This window comes from Phlebotomus papatasi, chromosome 1, assembly GCF_024763615.1.
Source record: "Phlebotomus papatasi isolate M1 chromosome 1, Ppap_2.1, whole genome shotgun sequence".
Classification (NCBI taxonomy): domain Eukaryota; kingdom Metazoa; phylum Arthropoda; class Insecta; order Diptera; family Psychodidae; genus Phlebotomus; species Phlebotomus papatasi.
The window spans coordinates 98,225,391-98,242,851 of record NC_077222.1 but is presented as its reverse complement, the minus strand read 5'-3'; the positions used below and the strand labels follow the sequence as shown (position 1 = coordinate 98,242,851).

Sequence of the window (17,461 nt, the reverse complement as noted above, 5' to 3'; positions counted from 1 at the left end):
ATTCAGTGAGCAAACCACAATTGCATCCTGTGTATATGTCAAGCTCACTTATCTTCAGCTCTTCATTGGGTTCTTAACCATGGAGAGGACTGTTCTTCTCGAGTTGCTTTTTCAATTGTGTGATTCACTTTATTAGTTGAGTGTGGCAATGCAATTTTCATCAAAATTGTAACATTTTCAAAAGATATATATACGCGGCAAAGTTGTTGGGTTCTTTTTGCTTGCACTAGCGCTCCTTCACCTTGTCCATGGCCTTCCTCACCCTGTGAACCACTCTCCAACGTCCCTTCGTCCCACATACAATGCCTTTTTCACACAAAAGCATATTACCAAGTTGTTGATGACCATATGAAGTTAGGCCAAGAAGTGGCGTGTGAAATGATACCAATGAATATGTCTCATTTTGTGGTACGCGATTGCACTTCAATCCAACAAGAATTCTTAATGGAAAACTCGGGTATGATGTTGCACAGCTTCCCCCAAATTAGATGGAATTGTGTTCCAAGGTGAATAAATAATTTTGCGCTGAAGTTTGTGTGGTGGCACTCAAGGTTGATGGGTGTCTGGATGTCTGGGGCATTAGCTTAAAAATAGCAACTCATTGTTGCGATTATGATGTGCAGAAAAGTGAAAGGTGTGTGATGCAGTAAATTGATTATGGAATAAAATATGATTTTATGAACTCATCCTCATTATACAATCAACAAATATTCTCACAGTAATGGATTTGTTTCGCACTTGGCACTTGATGCCGGAGGAAGGGCTTGTCATTCTCTCTAGGCATTGTCTATTTACTTTGACAAAGTTACTTTGTTATTTATGATACTCTATCATTTGCATAAATCTTTTGTTTTCTAAACTGTCTAGTTTCGCATGATGCAGAAAGTTTTTATATGGAATACTTAGACGACTTAGACTTATAAGTTCACTTTCTCAAAGAAAAAACTACCTGCAAATAGAGAACTAGCATTTCCAATATGGCTGATCAAAGATTGAAATTTTTTGTATGCCTAAAATGACCTTTAAGGTTTCGTACATACTTTGGCTTCTTACACTTCACAGTTTTCCCATATTCCTTTAATGATTCTGACGTAATATTTTTTCTGGAAATGTGTGTCAAATCTATTAAAGGAATATGGAATATGGTATGCAAAGTTGGTGACAAAAACGTCCCTGAATTGGGAACGATTTTAAATAACTTTAACTCTTTCCGGAACGTAAGACCGTCTTCAGACTAGAGGTTTAGCCTAGTTCCCGTAGGTCATAAAATCCTAAATAGCGTGCAATTTAATTGCTTTTTGAGAGCCTAATAGGCTATTTATCTTTAATAATCCAATCCTAAATTAAATTTTCCCAAAAAACATGATTGATAAGAAATTAGAGCAGTTAAGCCATTTGGCTAAGCCTTAAGTCTGAAGGCCGTATAAGAGCGTCTTCATACTAGAGGTTTAGCCTAATTTCCGAAGGTTTCAAAATCTTAAATAGCAACCATTTTTTCTTTTGATTCAAATAGATTAATTCCCATTAATAGTCCATTTCGAAGTCAAAATTTTCCAAACATTTTCGATTGATAAGTATCTAGAGAAGTTGGCCTTATGGCTAAGCCTTGGGTCTAAAGCCCATATAAGATATTCAGCAAGTCAAACTCATCCAGTCTTACTTTTTTCAAAAGTTTGGGTTTTGAATATGGATTTCAGTAAAAGGGGGCCAAATTTGAAAGTATTTCAGTTTATTTGAGGTAAATAGATTTTGGAACGATCCTCCCGCTCAAAACAACGTTTTTATTTGAACAGGAAGAAGAGTTTTCTACAAAACTCACACAAAATACTATCGTCCTACAAGTCGATCCTACTTTTTCGGTTTAGAAATTAGACTAAACTAAATTTAATTTAGTGTGATGTTCAAAAGAAAAAGAAGAGTGCGAAAGAGTAGGACAGACGTATGCAAAGCTTTTAAGAAAGATAAGGATGTGAATTTTGGCTTTATGAAATTTTCCTGATCTAAATGATGTACCGGAGCCATTAGAAAACAATTTCTTTGAGGAAACTCTGTTCTTTGATTCATTTCTGCAACGATTTTGATGATTTTGAGGAACTTAGACAAAGCTACAAAAATGTTCTCATTGATCTGAATAGCTTTGCTTGGAGGAAATTGAGTTTTGAACTTGAAAATGTTATTCGGAAAAAAATGTTCTGAGACTTTAAAAAAATCCGAGTGGTTTGGAGAGCCGTTGAACTGAAACTGAAAGCTTGCTTAAAGACAATGGGAGCAATTTTTGTCAAAATTGCATTTTTGATAGAATTTTTACACTTGAATCTACAACAGTGCAGACAATTTTCATCAAAACTGCAATTGTTGATGAAAATTACTCCCAATGTGGACAGGCCTTTAAGGCCTCTACACATTGGGAGCAATTTTCGTCAAAAATTGCATTTTTTTCAGAATTTTGACGTTTCTGCCTACAGCACTGCAGCCAATTTCCTTCAAGAAAGCAATTTTTGACGAAAATTGTTCTCAATGTGTAGACACCTTTAAAGAAAATGACGGGAAATTGATCAAAAATTTAATGGAAAATTCAATTTAGTCTTAAATTTTTTTTTCTGTTCTTCAAGAAATTTACAAAAAAAAACACATTAATATTGCACCGCTTTTGATTATTTTTGTGCAAGACATGGGAAGTTTGACAGATTCCCTTAAAGCTCTTCTAAAACAACATTTCAGCTTTCTTAGAGAAATAAAGCCTTAAGCTTAAATTAAGCTTAAAGCTTTCTTGTCTTATCACAAATTACCCAAATTAATTTACTTGAAATTCTAAAAATTATAAAGGAAAAATTTCACAAGAAACGTTTTATACTGAAATCATTATTCTGCTAAGTATAATTTTATATCATTCAACATAACAGATTTTAAGAACCACATGATCGAATTAAGAAGGTCGAGTGTAAGCCGTAATTGCTGTGGTTTCAATGATTCATATTGGCAAGTTTTGATTTCATTTATTCAAAAAGAATGAATGTCGAAATTGTTAACAGGATGCGAGAAAAGAATTTGTGGTTTTATTCGAGCTTTGGATAAACTCGATAAATTATAAAGATGTCAGGTTTTCAAAAGTTTTTGTTAAAACGTAAAGTATTTAAAATATTAAAGGAAAATAAATCAATTAGGGTCGAAAAATCACCTTTTCGACAAGGAATCCCTATTGACACTTTTGTCAAAATATTGAAATTTATTGAATCCCTAGGTTCAGTGATAACATTACCGATTTAAGAGGTCTCCGGATGAGGTTTTTTCTATACCGATTCGAACGTAAATCAAAGAGAACTTATCTAAAAACTTGTTGGAAGTTAGGACGTTTAAACTAACGTGCTTCATAAAAGTGAATAACTTAATGAAAAGGACATTTATTTTAATGAAACTGCATTTCAAACTTTCTGCCATCCGAAAGTTCCTCAAAACTGTACAAAAACCGCCTTTTGCAGCATACGTTTATGCACTGTTGTTGACATTGTTGACGATTGAAGTGTCAAGAATACTGAAATTCGAAACGCCAGAACACTCAGCGTTAAAGCGACAAATGTGTGAACTTGCACTTTAGGCTTCTGGTATATTTTGGAATAGGTTTGGTTTGGCTTTGGAGTGGCTTTGTCTCTTCGAAAGGTTATTACTGAACGGAGCAAATATGTTTAACAAAATATAAGCAATATGACGTTTTATTTTTTTACTTAATCTGCCTTTTCCGATAAGGATAGGTGTTTTCGTATTTCAAAAGGGTCAAGGTAGGGTGTCAATAGGTTCTGACACAAGTTCTAAAAGTGTCAATAGGTGTTCCTTCCATCCTATTGATGTTTTATCGAATCATTTCCGATTGATCTGGATGTAATTGGACTGGAAGTTTCAAAGTGGTTTCTTATATGAGAATTGGTGATCATTGGGGATGTAGGATAGCACACAAAAAAGAAGAGGATTTTTCTAAGCTACCCTATATCCCCGACGCTTACTAGTCCTCATATTAGTAATTTATTCGTCGGCATTCACTTATCAGAGTGATCTCACTTCATCATCCTTGGAAAATTATAAAGACGAATTTTTGGGTCGTAGGGCTACCTCTAAATCCGAAAATTAAAGAAAGAGTTAAAGCTGTTTTTGGAATAGGTTGATCAAAAAAGCATGATTTCGGATGGGTTTGAATTTTGAGAATGCTGAGGAAAACAAAACGCGTGTGAATTTCTTCGTAAGTGGCCAAGGGGCAGGGGGTCACGGAAAATCGAAAGGCAATATCTCATACTGTTGGGCTTGTAAGGCAATGACAGATTGAAAAATTTTTGGATTTTATTTTTCTTTGAGTTTATTCAACAAATTTTTTAGAAATTTAAAATTCCGTTTTTGAACTGCAGATTGGAATAATCAAGAAACTTTTGTCCTAGGATCGGTCGCAATTATTTTTACTTACTCTTAAGAAAAAACAAATGGAAGATCGCGACTCTGATCTTTAATGATTTCTTTAAAGAAATTTTGCAAGTTATTCTCCATTTAGATACAATTGCTAATTGAACCAGTAAAATATGTTTTCTATAAGTATTTTTCAGGATGATTATTTTAATTGAAAATATGTTAGTGTAATTTTGTTACATTGTTTAATATGTACATTACTTGCAAGATGGGTAACCCCTTATTGTTTTTCACTTTATTCAATTGCCGGTGAGATTCATTGGCCCATTCCGTGTACACATTCCGATGACTAAGAAGTTATTTAAAGTGTTGTAGCGAATTTAGTTGAAAACAGAGATGAAAATTAGCAATAAAAGGTCATAATATCGTTTCACATGGGTGCTAATTAAGTTATTCTATATATACACATATATAAATTCATCTAGCATCTACCCATTTATTATAATAGAAAAAAAAGCAAAGTGTTCCATATTAATGGCCGTAGGAGAGATATCAAAAATTTTCTCAACTTCCCAAGAATATAACACATATTTATTTCCACTATAAGAATCCCAACGCCATGGTCTTCTATTATAAATCTAATTAAACAGTTTAACGCGAATTATTGTGATGATGGAGAGGAGAGGTATAGAACCATTTTGCCGTGTTACAACAATTCCGCATTGCTGAATTAAGAGCACACCACAGAAATTTTATATTAGCATTGAATGTACAGTTAATTAATTTAAATTCGTTTCTATGTTCTAACACATCAAGGCGGTGCAAATTGTGAAGACGACGACGAGCAATGTGTAACAGAATTTTCTTTCTCGCCGCAGAGAACAAAAAGAACATTGATGTTGTTTTGCCTCTAGAGAAGAGATGAAGTAGCGGGAGGAAATTATACCACAAAAGGGGGAGCATAAAGTAAAGGGGGAGTGTACGGACGATAAGCACTATATAATGTTAGGTAAAGAAATGTAGGGAAATATGTGGCTGGAGCTGCAGCAAAATAGCATACTTCTACGACGGCCAAGTTCAAGGTATTATAAAACTTGGTTAGAGGATGATGGAAGGGGTAAAAAACACATCCGTCAGATTGTGTTTGGACAGTGCTCTGAACATAAACAATTGAAATTAATTATTCGGGCAGTTTATCTTGAACTACATTGCATTATGTTGTTTACACGGTACTACACATTCAGTGTCCCACTATTTCAGTCATAAAGTCAAGACGTCTAAAATACAGGAATTTGAAAATTGTAAATTTTTTAGTACATGCATGTACTAAAAAAGATGTACTAGTGCAAAGGAGCCATGAGGGACTAATACAGATCATACGACTCTCGTAAAGGTCGGTTTCAAAAATTCTTAATATTTAGGAAAAGATCTTTGGGTCAATAGCGATATTTCTTACTTGTACTAATTGTATTAATTCACATTTAGGAACTTTTTCCTTTCGCTTTCGTCTAAGATTTTTGTTACACATTTCTGGAATTATCAAAAAATAGACTGAAATTGTTTGATTGGCCCAAAATTATTAATAAAGTAGGGGAAAGTACTCTCCCTTCGAACGTTCATGACTTCGAATACTGTGAATTTCTTCTGCGTTTCCTAAGAGATTTCCACATGATTGTCACATAATTATCAATAATTGATAATAAGCTAACTAATATTTAATAGAAATGTTTAAGTGTCTTAGGAAAACTTAAAGAAAATTCCAGGGACCTCTCGACATTTCATTTTTCCATACGTTTTTGCATAGCGGCACTGAAGACTATTGGCAAGTTTTTTCCTAAAGAGAATTGACTTATCAGTCTGATATATTTCGAAATCGTGCATTGAAAGCTATCTAGAAATACATATTTCATAATGTTCGCCGAAATAATACAGGAACTGGGAGCAAATTTGTTTAAGTCGCGGTATAATGTCTGCAAAATTTTTACAAGGTAAAGTGAAAAATGGCTTCACTTTTTATTAGTCTTGATGGGCCCCTGGAAAATTCACATTATTCGAAGGTATGAACGTTCGAAGGGAGAGTACTTTCCCCTATTCGTTAAACGTAAAAATTTGAAAGTGTTCATCAAGATTTTGTTTAGTAGAACCTGTGCTACACAATTAAATAATAATATCAAAGTAATATCGTTTAGAACAATGCATTTGAGATAAAGATAGGCGAAGAATACCGGCTTAAATTGAGTTTATCTATCTTCTCGTTCAGTAATAACCTTCCCGATTTGAGAGCTCTCTCCAGTTGAGTATTTTTCTGTACCGATTTGAAGGTAAATCAGAGAGAACTTATCTAAAAACCTGTTGAAAGTTCGAACGTTTAAACCGACGAGTTACGTAAAAGTGAGTATGTTCAAGAAAAGAACATTTATTTAAAAAAAATTCTGATTGAAACGTTCTACTATCCTGAAACTCCACAGAATTCCACAAAACTTTACTTTCTGCAGTAAACGTTTACTCGTAAATCGTGTAACTTACTAACAATTTCGTAAAAGTTTGTACTTTTTCACAAACATTGTCTGTAACATGATACTTGACGAGCACTTTTTGTTCTTTTATAAAAATTTGTGCGTTAGTAAATACAGAGAAATGTTCGACAAATTTTGTAAATTGTTTGTAGAATTTTGCCAGACAGAAAAAATATGTACGAACAATGTTTGTAACAAAAAAACGAAAAAAAATCTCGTCAAGTGATCAAGTTTCGAAAAATTTTTGTGAAAAGTACAAACTTTTACGAACTTGTTTGTGGGTTATATGCTTTATGAGCATTTCGTAAACCCCTAGTAGGAATTTACAAACAGTTACGAACAATTTTATGAAATATTTTTTTCTGTTTAGGGCTTTCAAATAATGCCATTTTTGTCGCATAATCGAACCAGAGTTAGGCTTAATGGTTTGTAAAGTGATAAAACGGGGTCATAGGGGAGTCCCTCTGTTCTCTAGTCTTGTTGCTTCTTTTTTAATCATAAAGTCATGAATTTTCAACTAAAACATCAGAGCTTCTGTATGTATCTCTGAATGAATTGAGACACAACCCTGGAACAAGTATTCAGTGTTTGGTCAGAAAATATCCTATAAATTCCAGAAATCCTAAGGTACATAAGGCTTATTGCGAACCGAATTTAATCCTGAACTTTGAGATATCCTAACGGTTTCAAACGTACAAAGACAAAAAGGAGACCACGAAGAAGTACAAGTCTACGTTCTAGATTTATAGTATTCTTTGCTGTCTTTTGCTTTTGCCCATCTGAAACAGTAAGGAAATCTCAAAATTCAGGATTAGATTCGGTTCGCAATCTCTCTGAATCAGAGTCAAATTACAAGCTCAGTCTCAATCTGATTCTTTCGTGTGAATTATTTCACTTACGAGAAGTCTCCAGTTCGATCCTAGGTGAAGGCAGGATTTTTTTCTACCATCATTCCGGAGAAAACTCGATGATTTGTATAGCAATTGTTCTGATTCATTATTCTCTTTACACTATTGGTATTGAACAAAAACTTCGCAAATTCTCACACTAAATATTTCACTTAGTTATAATTGCAATTGCTTATGTGTTGCTTTCATGAATTATAACCTTATGGCGAAAATTTGTATTTTACTGCTCACACTCGAAAAGAGACCAGTTATATAATCCACTTTTTTTCAACTTGTGAGATGGTTAGGGGTCAAATGGTAAGAGATATTGACTTCCGGTCTTCGACGACCCCCCCCCCGCCATAGTCAACATTTTCTAGGACAGTCTTTTTTTCCCTTCCAGAACCATATTTTTTTTGGTATATTTCGAAAACGGCTCCTACAATTTCTTTTATCTTCGAATATGTTTTGGAGGTAGTCAAGGTGAATATTTCGCCCTTAGGTTTTTAGGCTTCGCACATACTCTGGCTTTGAACACTTCATATTTTTCCCATATTCCTTTACTTAGGTCAGATTCATTAAAGGAATATTGAAAAACATTGAAGTGTTTGAAGCCAGAGTGTGTGCGAACCCTTGTAAGCCTTTCCCTACCAATATTTCTGCGACTCATTAAGCTTTTCAGCAGAAAATTCCAACAAAAGTCGTAATTGCAAAAAAAGAAATTTACAGATTAGAAAATGTTTTATGCAAATTTTTTAATTTTTGGGACACTTCATTCCATACATGGTGTATTCATACATCATGCTTGAGATGCATGTGAACTGGGGAAGGCAAATGGGTGAGCTTGGGCCTCTGAATAATAAATTTTCTCTATTAGCTTGGACAAGTTGTTTGACCATTATATTTTGCGATAGAGAAAATTGCGGAAACTTGTGCCGTTTGAGGTTGTTGGAAGCTCTTGTTGGGAATCAATATTCAATGTGAGTTAGAGCGAGAGAGGGAGAGAGAGAGAGAGACAGGGAGAAAAAGAAGTCTGGGGCTTAAGAGTGAATTTATTTGCGCGAACATCCAGCAATCTCTTGATGCTGGTGGTGGCTTATAAGTATATCTTGTGTTGGGGCACTTTGGGGGGAGATAAGAATTTGTAAAAAAAAAAGCGACATAAGGAATCTTTTGGTCTATCAAGTGCGTCTTCTACAAATGAAAACTTACCGGCATGTGAAGTCCGTCTCACCGAGGCACATCTCCAGGCAGTCGCGCCTAGAAGCTGCCTGTGCTGATCTTTTTTCGTATCCCACTAATTTGTAGCCTTGTACTCTATCGATGCACCAGGCACGAGCACATGGACGTATGGCCAGACATGACTTTTGAGCGTAGATGGTGAAAACGGGAAATTGTGATTTGGCCAGTGCTCCTGATATATCCATGTGCAGTTCCATTGATTGTCGACAGGTCGTCCCGGTATAAGAAGAGGTCGTGCAGGTAGGGTGGGAATGTTAATCCAACAGAGACACAACAAAACACCATGTTCCAATGAAATTGTTGTTGATGGTATGGGGGGGTGGTAGAGGGGGAGGTAGAGATAAAAAAAGCAAATTAATGTTTTTGTTTAAAACTTAATTAAATTCTCTAAATTATTGGGATGCAAAAGGGGAGGATGGTAGGCAATACCTGGTAGTTTATCAGCAGTAGAGGCAAAGAGTACACACAGTCCGGTTTCATAATTCACAGAGTTGCAGGAGTCATTAGATTGGCACGCCTCCAGGCAATCGGTGAACATTAAAGTGCCTGGTATGGAATCTAAGAGTTTTCCCGGTGCTGAGAAAACATACCTGCAAATAGATAATTTTTTATTAATTGATCGTGTGTGTGTACATTAGGAGGAAGGGACGATATTTATTAATACACCAGCCCCAACATTGCTGCTGTGGGAAAGGTGCATCTTTCACGATTGATCGATCTCTGGGAAACTTGTAGCGGGGGATCTTGTAAATTTCTCTATATAGCTGCCGTTTCTATTGCTGCAATTCTCGATACTTAATTGTAATTGAACGTTAATTAATGAATTTTTAATAGAGTGACAAATTGAACTTATTTACAGGAAGTTTTTGTAGGAAGATGAGGTTTTTGTGGGATGTAAATATTAGGCATAAGGGGCATCTATGGGGAAATTCTGAAGATTTTATTCGTAAAATTACCCCTGGTGTTGCTGTTATTTAAAAAAATAAGTTCACAATTAAATAGAGAATATTGAATATATTCAAGAATAATAGCATCCAGGAAAATGCACATATACAACAATGGTTGTTGCAAATGACGACATATTCTGCTTAGCGTTTGAGTTTGCTAAAATAACACAACTGAAAACACGCTACATTCAAACGACTCAAGCTTCGGACAACTCAAATTTTTTCCTATGTTTTTAATGGATTTTACACACAGCTTTTTTCTGGAAATTTGAGGCATTGGATCAGATATTAAAATGTGATATTACAATGGACCAAATTAATTTAATACACATTGAAAAAAAAAATGAATTGTGCGAAGTTTCAGACGTCCGAAGGTAGCACGCTTTCCCCTATTTGTTAAATTAATGCCTTATATCCACCAGATTTTTTTGCCCTTTGCTTAAATTACGTAAAAACATGTTAAGAATAATGTAGGACATGATCTATTGTTGAAAAATAATGTTAAGTGTCCCAAAACGACAAATAATTGAAGCACTTCGAACGAAAACACACATTGCAAAACTTTAAACGCGTTTTTTTCTCAAAAATATGCTCGTTTACGGCGAGCAGTAGAACTGAAGTAATTTTCATCCAGTTGACTTGAAATTTCCAAGGTATCTGCTTAAATAGATTGTCTAGAGATGTACACAGGATTTTTTAGGCACTCGGGTAGCTTATAAAAGAATAAAATATCCATTTTGTGACTTTTTGCCCCAGTCTCCTCCACCTTTTACATATTGGGCAATATTTGGTCAGATTTTTTTCGAAATTATGTCAATTTTATTTCGTTTGATTTTATTGTATATTTTCGGCCATTTGCCTAGTGTATGTTCAATTGATATTGAGATTTCGATGTTGATTTACATTTTTTTTTCGATGATCTGAACAAGTTTGACTTACAAAGGAGGTTTATAATATTTCTGTCCCATTTTAATTCGTCACTTAATCCTTGAATGATTTCTTTGACAGTTTTTCATGATTTTCAGAACCTTGTGTGAAAGTTTAGTATGAAAATTCGAAATTCTGTTTGAATTTTTCGGACATCAACGACGCTTTATGCAAATTTTATTTCCTTTTTAGCCAAGACATTTTTAAACTTTTTAATTTTTTTTAACTTAATTTTTTGAATATTATATCCTATATAGTCGTGGGTAAATAAACGTAATGAAATTTTTTGTAAGATTAAAAAAATGTTATTTTTACGAGATGGATAAGGATATTTGAAATTTTGAATATTAGGGGCCCTATACAGTCAATGGTAGCAATTTTTATCAAAAAATGCATTTTGACAGAATTTTGACGTTTCCACTTACAGCAGTGCTGACAATTTTCTTCAAAAAAGCATGTTTTGATAAAAATGGTTACCAAATGGTTTGGGGCTTTTAGGATCATGAAACGATCCTAATCTCCAAATGGTTGTAATATCCTTTTTGATATGACGAAGCTCTGCAAAACTCCATGAAATTGGGTTTGAATCGGTCTCTCAGTCAACGTATTCGCTAGATCTAGAGGGAGTGAATTTCTGAAGTGTTTCTAGTCGTAACTAATAGGTCTAGTTTCACTAGTTATATTATATTTAGAAAAAATAGCAATATTTCAGTAATTTCAGGATATCAAATACGATTTTAATGAAGAAATTAATTCTGAAGAAATGTGATTGCTCTACTTAAAATACTGATATATTACTATTTGTCTTAAAAATGTGTAACTAGTGATGAGAATAAAGCTACTAGTCATGACTAGAAGAACTAAAGAATTACACCCCTAGTCCCTAATGACTTCTGTCTGTTTCTAAACCTGAGAACATGGCTCACCGGTAAAGCGGTCTTCATTATTAGGGGTTTAGCCCCATTCCCGAAGATCTCAAAATACTAAATAAAAGCAATCAATTTTATTGGTTTTTCAAAATTCATAGTAGATTAATTTGCCTTTAATAATACAGTTCTAAAATCAAAATTTCAAAAATTCTTAACTGATAAAAAAATTAGAGAAGTGCCAGCCATATGGGTAATATGGGCTTTAGACCTAAGGCTACGTGGTTTGACTTTTCTAATTTCTTATCAGTCAACATCTTTTTTTTAAATTTTGACTCAGGATTGGAATAAGGACAAATGAACCAGGTTCTGCAAATTCAATAAAATCGGTTGCTATTTAGGATTTTAATACCCCCGGGAACTGGGCCGCACCTCTAATTTGAAGAGCACCTAAGCCTTAGGTGTGAAGCCCGTAGAAGCCATTTTACTTATTAGCCGTATTTGGGACGTAGCGTAGAATGGTCAATTTCAGAATCAACTCCAAATGGAAACTTTTCAGAAAATTTGAGGTATGTGGCTAGCTATCAAATTATAACTTAAAAACATATTTAAAAAAAAAATTATTAGAAACTTGAGTCGTCCGAAGGTAAAATGATCTTCAAACTAGAGGTTTAGCCTAGTTCCTGAAGGTCTCAAAATCTTAAATAGCGAGCAATTTCATCGCATATTTGAGAACCTAATAGGTGTTTCATCTTTAATAATCCAATCTTAAGTAAAACTTTGCAAAAAAATCGTGATTGGTATGAAATTAAAGAAGTTCAGTCTTAGGTCTGAAGCCAGTATAACGTGCTTTCCCCTATTGAGCTGGGGCTACATTGAAAACGCTATTTTTTCGCGTATTTCTTAAGGAATCTGGGCTTTAACGTAATGTAATTTAGCGTTTTTAATGTAGCCCCGTCTCTCCCTACTGTGTTCATTAAGGTATAAACTTGTTTACTATTAGAAAGTGTATAAAGTTTTCATTTGAAGTTGGTTCTGAATTAGGTCATTTTAACCTATTTTGAAGAGCTTTCAAAGAACGCTTTTCGAGAATTTAAAACTTTTTTATTTGCAGGGGAAGGTTAAACCATAGAGGGGTAGCTTAGGATTGGATATTAAAGGCAAATGATTCATTTAATTGAAAAAGTAGTAAAATTTATTTTTATTTGGAATTGTGAGACTTCCGGTAAAGCGGTCTTCAGATTGGAGGTTTAGCCCAGTTCCCGACGGTCTCAAAATCTTAAATATCAATCAATTTTATTGATTTTTTAGAATTTAATTTTTCTAATAAATTTCAATTGTTGAAAAATTAAAGCAGTTATACGGGCTTCAGACCTAAGGGTTAGCCAAATGGCTTAATTGATCTAATTTCTTATAAATTACGATTTTTTGGGAAAATTTAACTTAGGATTGGATTATTAAGGGAACATGACCAATTAGGCTCTCAAAAAGCAATAAAATTGCTCGCAATTTAAGATTTTGCGACATTCGGGAATTGGGCTAAACCTCTAGTCTGAAGCCGGCCTTAAGGCATATGGCTAAGTCTCAGGTCTGAAGCCCGTATAACTGGGTCAAACCTTTAGTCTGGAACCGGTGTAATAAACTCGATCTATAAGGTTCTTTTTACGAAATATGAGGAATAGGTTTACCTATTAAAATGTAAATAGATATTGCCAATGGTCAGATTCATTGTATTGAAAGTATGAACAAAAAAAAATGGAGTTGACCGTATGTGTATCGGACTTTCCCCTGTAGGCTTTCATTCGATCTTTGAGCTACTAAAATATTAAAAATCGTCGTTACTTTTTTTTTTATAGATTTTATCGAGTTATGGCGCTTCATCAAAAGAGATATGCTTTTGAAATGAGTAAAATTTTATTGTCTGGTCGGGTGTGAGTAAGTCTTGGGTTTTAATGATTAGTTTGGTGGTTAATGTGCTTCATGATCCCATTTATGGGTCTTTTTAAGCATTCATTCTTACATTCTCCCCGTAGGGTTATTGTGGATATGTAAGCTTGGTACCAGAGTATATGTGGTGAAATATTTTTCTTACCCTGTTATTATCTCAAATCCAATCATATCAGGATCACATTCATCCTCAATGGAGGTGTCACTCTCATCTGACTCATCTTGTCCAGTTGTATCACTTGGTATCGTATCTACTGTGCTACTGCTCTCCCCTTCTGGCGCCTTAATTGTTTGAATTGCTGGCTCTGAGCCACTTGCTGTCGCAATATTATCACTTAATGGTGCATTAGCTGCCTGCACAATAGGCATTTCTGTTTTAGATAGTCGCTTGTTATATGACGATGACTGTTGTCCCATTGTTGAGGTTGAAGTGAGAATCATGGCGACTGAGGCGGCAAGTAAAACATGCACCAGTTGTAATCGCTGCATTTTACCCTTCTGTGTAGTTTTCAGGATACCAATGAAAAGACAGAGGTAAAAAATGGAAGGAAGTTAGTATGTGAATTAATTTAATATAAATTGCAATGATAATTAATTGTTTAATGGGTATTTTGATGGATAGAGTTGATAAATTCCAATCTTACGTATTGATGGATATTGTTGAAATAAAATGGACTGCAGACGATGTGAGAAAATCAATTAAATGGCACATCGTTCGAAGGGATTGTTATCGAAGAATTTTATATTTATTTCCAGACACTAGACGCACAGTTTGTTTTTCTTTTTTTTTTGTTATTGGTATTTTTTGTGGTAGAGGAGAAGAACGCACAAATTCCATAAGAAATTGTTAGTTGACAATATGTAATTTGTCTCAAATAATTTTTTTTGCAATCCTCTGGAATTTCTCAATGTCACCCTTTGAGGGACTATAAAAGGGATGAGGAAGTAATTTGAGTAATTAGACATTGATTCATTGCTTATTGTTGATGGGGGCATTGAGGCACAAGGAAAAAAACAGTGGAAAGATAACGAACCAAGGGGGATTCTTTTGTGATGGAAGCTGAGGATTAAAGTCTGCACCAGGTATATATCGTACAACTGTGAACAGCGATTGACGTGCAAATAGGAATATTATATTGAACCAATTGAATGGCGTGTACAGTAATCAAATGCATTCCATCAATTTTATAGTGTAAATTTGTATGTAATGCACGTGTGTTAATGCTGCAGAATTTTCTTCTTTGGGTGGAAAGAAACACAGCTTGATTATCGAGATGAATGTTTTGTTCTCGTCTTATTTGGTTCGTTGTTGGAAGAGTTCGTTTTTTTCCATTGCTCCATCGTCTCTGAATGTCTTGGGCAATTCTGGAAGCTTGCACAGTTGCACTCAGTTTGATTGAATTGATTCAATTTACTCTTTCATTTTCATAGAACCGATGATGATGGCTTGTCGGTTGGTAAAGAGAGGTCTTCTTATGTAAAAAAGCTCAAAAATATGAATTCTATATATGTAAGAGAAGTGATTCCATCATCAACTCCAATCATCTTGGAGAGAATCAAGGGCGAGAATAACTATTTCACTTGTGAACCTGCAGTGTCATGCCAAAAATAGTGAAGCAAAAAAAAGTTAAGGAGGGAGAGTTTTTCTTAATTCACTTAGAGTGAAAGCACTGAACTTGTTGGAATTTTACTCTCGAAATATTAACATCAATTGCTTCTTGGATTCTTTTTTTCACTTCAGTGAGCATTTCGATTTTAGCACAATTTTCTTGTCGTGGTTATTATGCTGTGCTAGGGGCAAAAATATTACTGTATCTAAAAACATTCAGTCATTTAGACACTTGAAATGTTGCAGTTTATCTATGTCACTAATTACTAGAATTACTAGGTTACCCGTTAGAAGTTATCGTGGCTTCTTTTAGTTACAAAATTTTACTGAGACAAAAAAATGGGTTTATTGAAATTCTGTTGTCTAATTCATTTTTTCTAAATTTTGGCTTTAATATACTAAACGATTAGTGATTTTTCTAGGATTTACTAAATACTGAACCGATTAATTTTACTTTCGCCTGATCATCAACGGATTAGGGGAAAGTGAAAAAGCCGTGCGAAATGCGCAGATTCGTAGCTAAGAGGCGGCCTTCTGACAAGAAACACATTTCTTAGAGAGGTTTTTTTTTGCTTAGAATTATGAGAATCATTGAAGTGGTACTCATAAATTCGAGATCGTCGAGAATAGGGCTAAACATCCAGTCTAAAACCCATTTAAGATGTCATATTCCATAAAGTGATTTCGCATTGTACAGTAGGCGCCAAAAGTTTGTTGCCTCATTTATGTTTTGCTTGTATATTTTGTCGTGATTTTCCATATAATTTAGAAATTGACGACGCAGATTCATTCCAGTAGTATCTCAGGACAATTTCCTTTCTTTTAATTTCCTGGAACTTGCCTATTTTAACCTAAATTATAAATTATCAAAAATCACATTTTTCTATTTATTTGTCATGACTTTTAAATGCATATATTGACCAGCAAAAACTTTTAAAATATGCAAACAAACCATTTGCCTCTCAAACAACATAATTTCAAAATAGAACTGGGTGACATGATGTTGGTTGCACTTATTTTACGATTTTAAGTAACATTTTTAAATGAGGCAACAAACTTTTGGCGCATGAAATACATAAATAAGATCTACAGATTACGGTCAACTAAGTTGCAAAGAGTACTGAGTATTGAAAAGCACCGTGCTGACAAATAAGGGAATTTTGCATTTTTATCGGTTAATGATTGTTTTTGACTCAAAAACCTCTTCATTGAATCTAAATTCGTCCTTTTAACGTTTGAGTCAGGGGTCCATCAAGCTTAATAAAAAAATGAAGCTATTTTTCACTTTTCCTTGTAAAAATTTTGCAGATATTGCACCGCGACTTAAACAAATTTGCTCGTAGTTCTTGTATTATTTCGGCGAACATTATGAAATATGTATTTTTGGATGGATTTTAATGCACGATTTCGAAATATATCATACTGATATGTCAATTCTCTTTAGGAAAAAACTTGCCAATAGTCTTCAGTGCCTCTATGCAAAAACGTATGGAAAAATGAAACGTCGAGAGCCGGCTGGTTTGAGTACTACTCTATCCTGCGCTGTTTAACATTTGACCTGGAAACTTGTTTTTTTCTTGTCATCTTATACCTAGATACATTTACGATTTAAGTCGAGAGACAGCATAACGTAATTATAATCCAAATCAGAGGCATGACGTTTCCTATGTTTCCCATATATTTCTAGCGTGCCGAAAAAACTTTGGAGTTTATTAGGTGTTTTCTGTCATTGTGGAATGAATTAGCAAAAAATACAAATACAAAATAAAAGACAACTTAATACTGATTAGGTAACCGAAAACCCCAGTTTGGCAACCTACGTAGTTTCGGAGATATCTCGTGAAATGTGTACGAAAACAGGAAAAATTTACACTAAAACTGGTCACATTTTTCAAAGCTAATGTCACCCTCCTGATCCAAATAATGGTGTGAGTAAATTCCTATCAGTTTCCCAATACTAAGCCGATTCTCGGCTTAAACCGAGATACAGATTAGGCAGAAATTGATGGAAATGTAATATGATCATTATTTTGATTATAATTACGTTAAGCAGTCTCTCTGCTTAAGTCATAAGTGTGTCTAGGGCACTAGAGTAAGATGGAGTAATTTGGTATCATGTCTATTTTGGAAT

General features: G+C 34.3%; 2 protein-coding genes across 6 annotated transcripts in view; one reads left to right on the top strand and one right to left on the bottom strand.

Moving 5' to 3' along the window:
* The window catches only part of LOC129809959 (autophagy-related protein 16-1), a 315,540-nt gene that overhangs the window by 14,946 nt on the left and 283,133 nt on the right, over positions 1-17,461 (top strand). The gene's annotated exons all lie outside the window — the stretch shown is intronic.
* The window catches only part of LOC129809955 (uncharacterized), a 76,736-nt gene that overhangs the window by 4,969 nt on the left and 54,306 nt on the right, over positions 1-17,461 (bottom strand). The window contains exons 2-4 of the mRNA XM_055860130.1: positions 13,867-14,219; positions 9,464-9,624; positions 9,005-9,206 (exon numbers count right to left, since the gene is read on the bottom strand). Of these exons, the coding sequence (XP_055716105.1) occupies positions 9,005-9,206; positions 9,464-9,624; positions 13,867-14,210 (707 nt within the window). The 5' untranslated portion in view covers positions 14,211-14,219. The remainder of the gene's footprint in view (positions 1-9,004; positions 9,207-9,463; positions 9,625-13,866; positions 14,220-17,461) is intronic.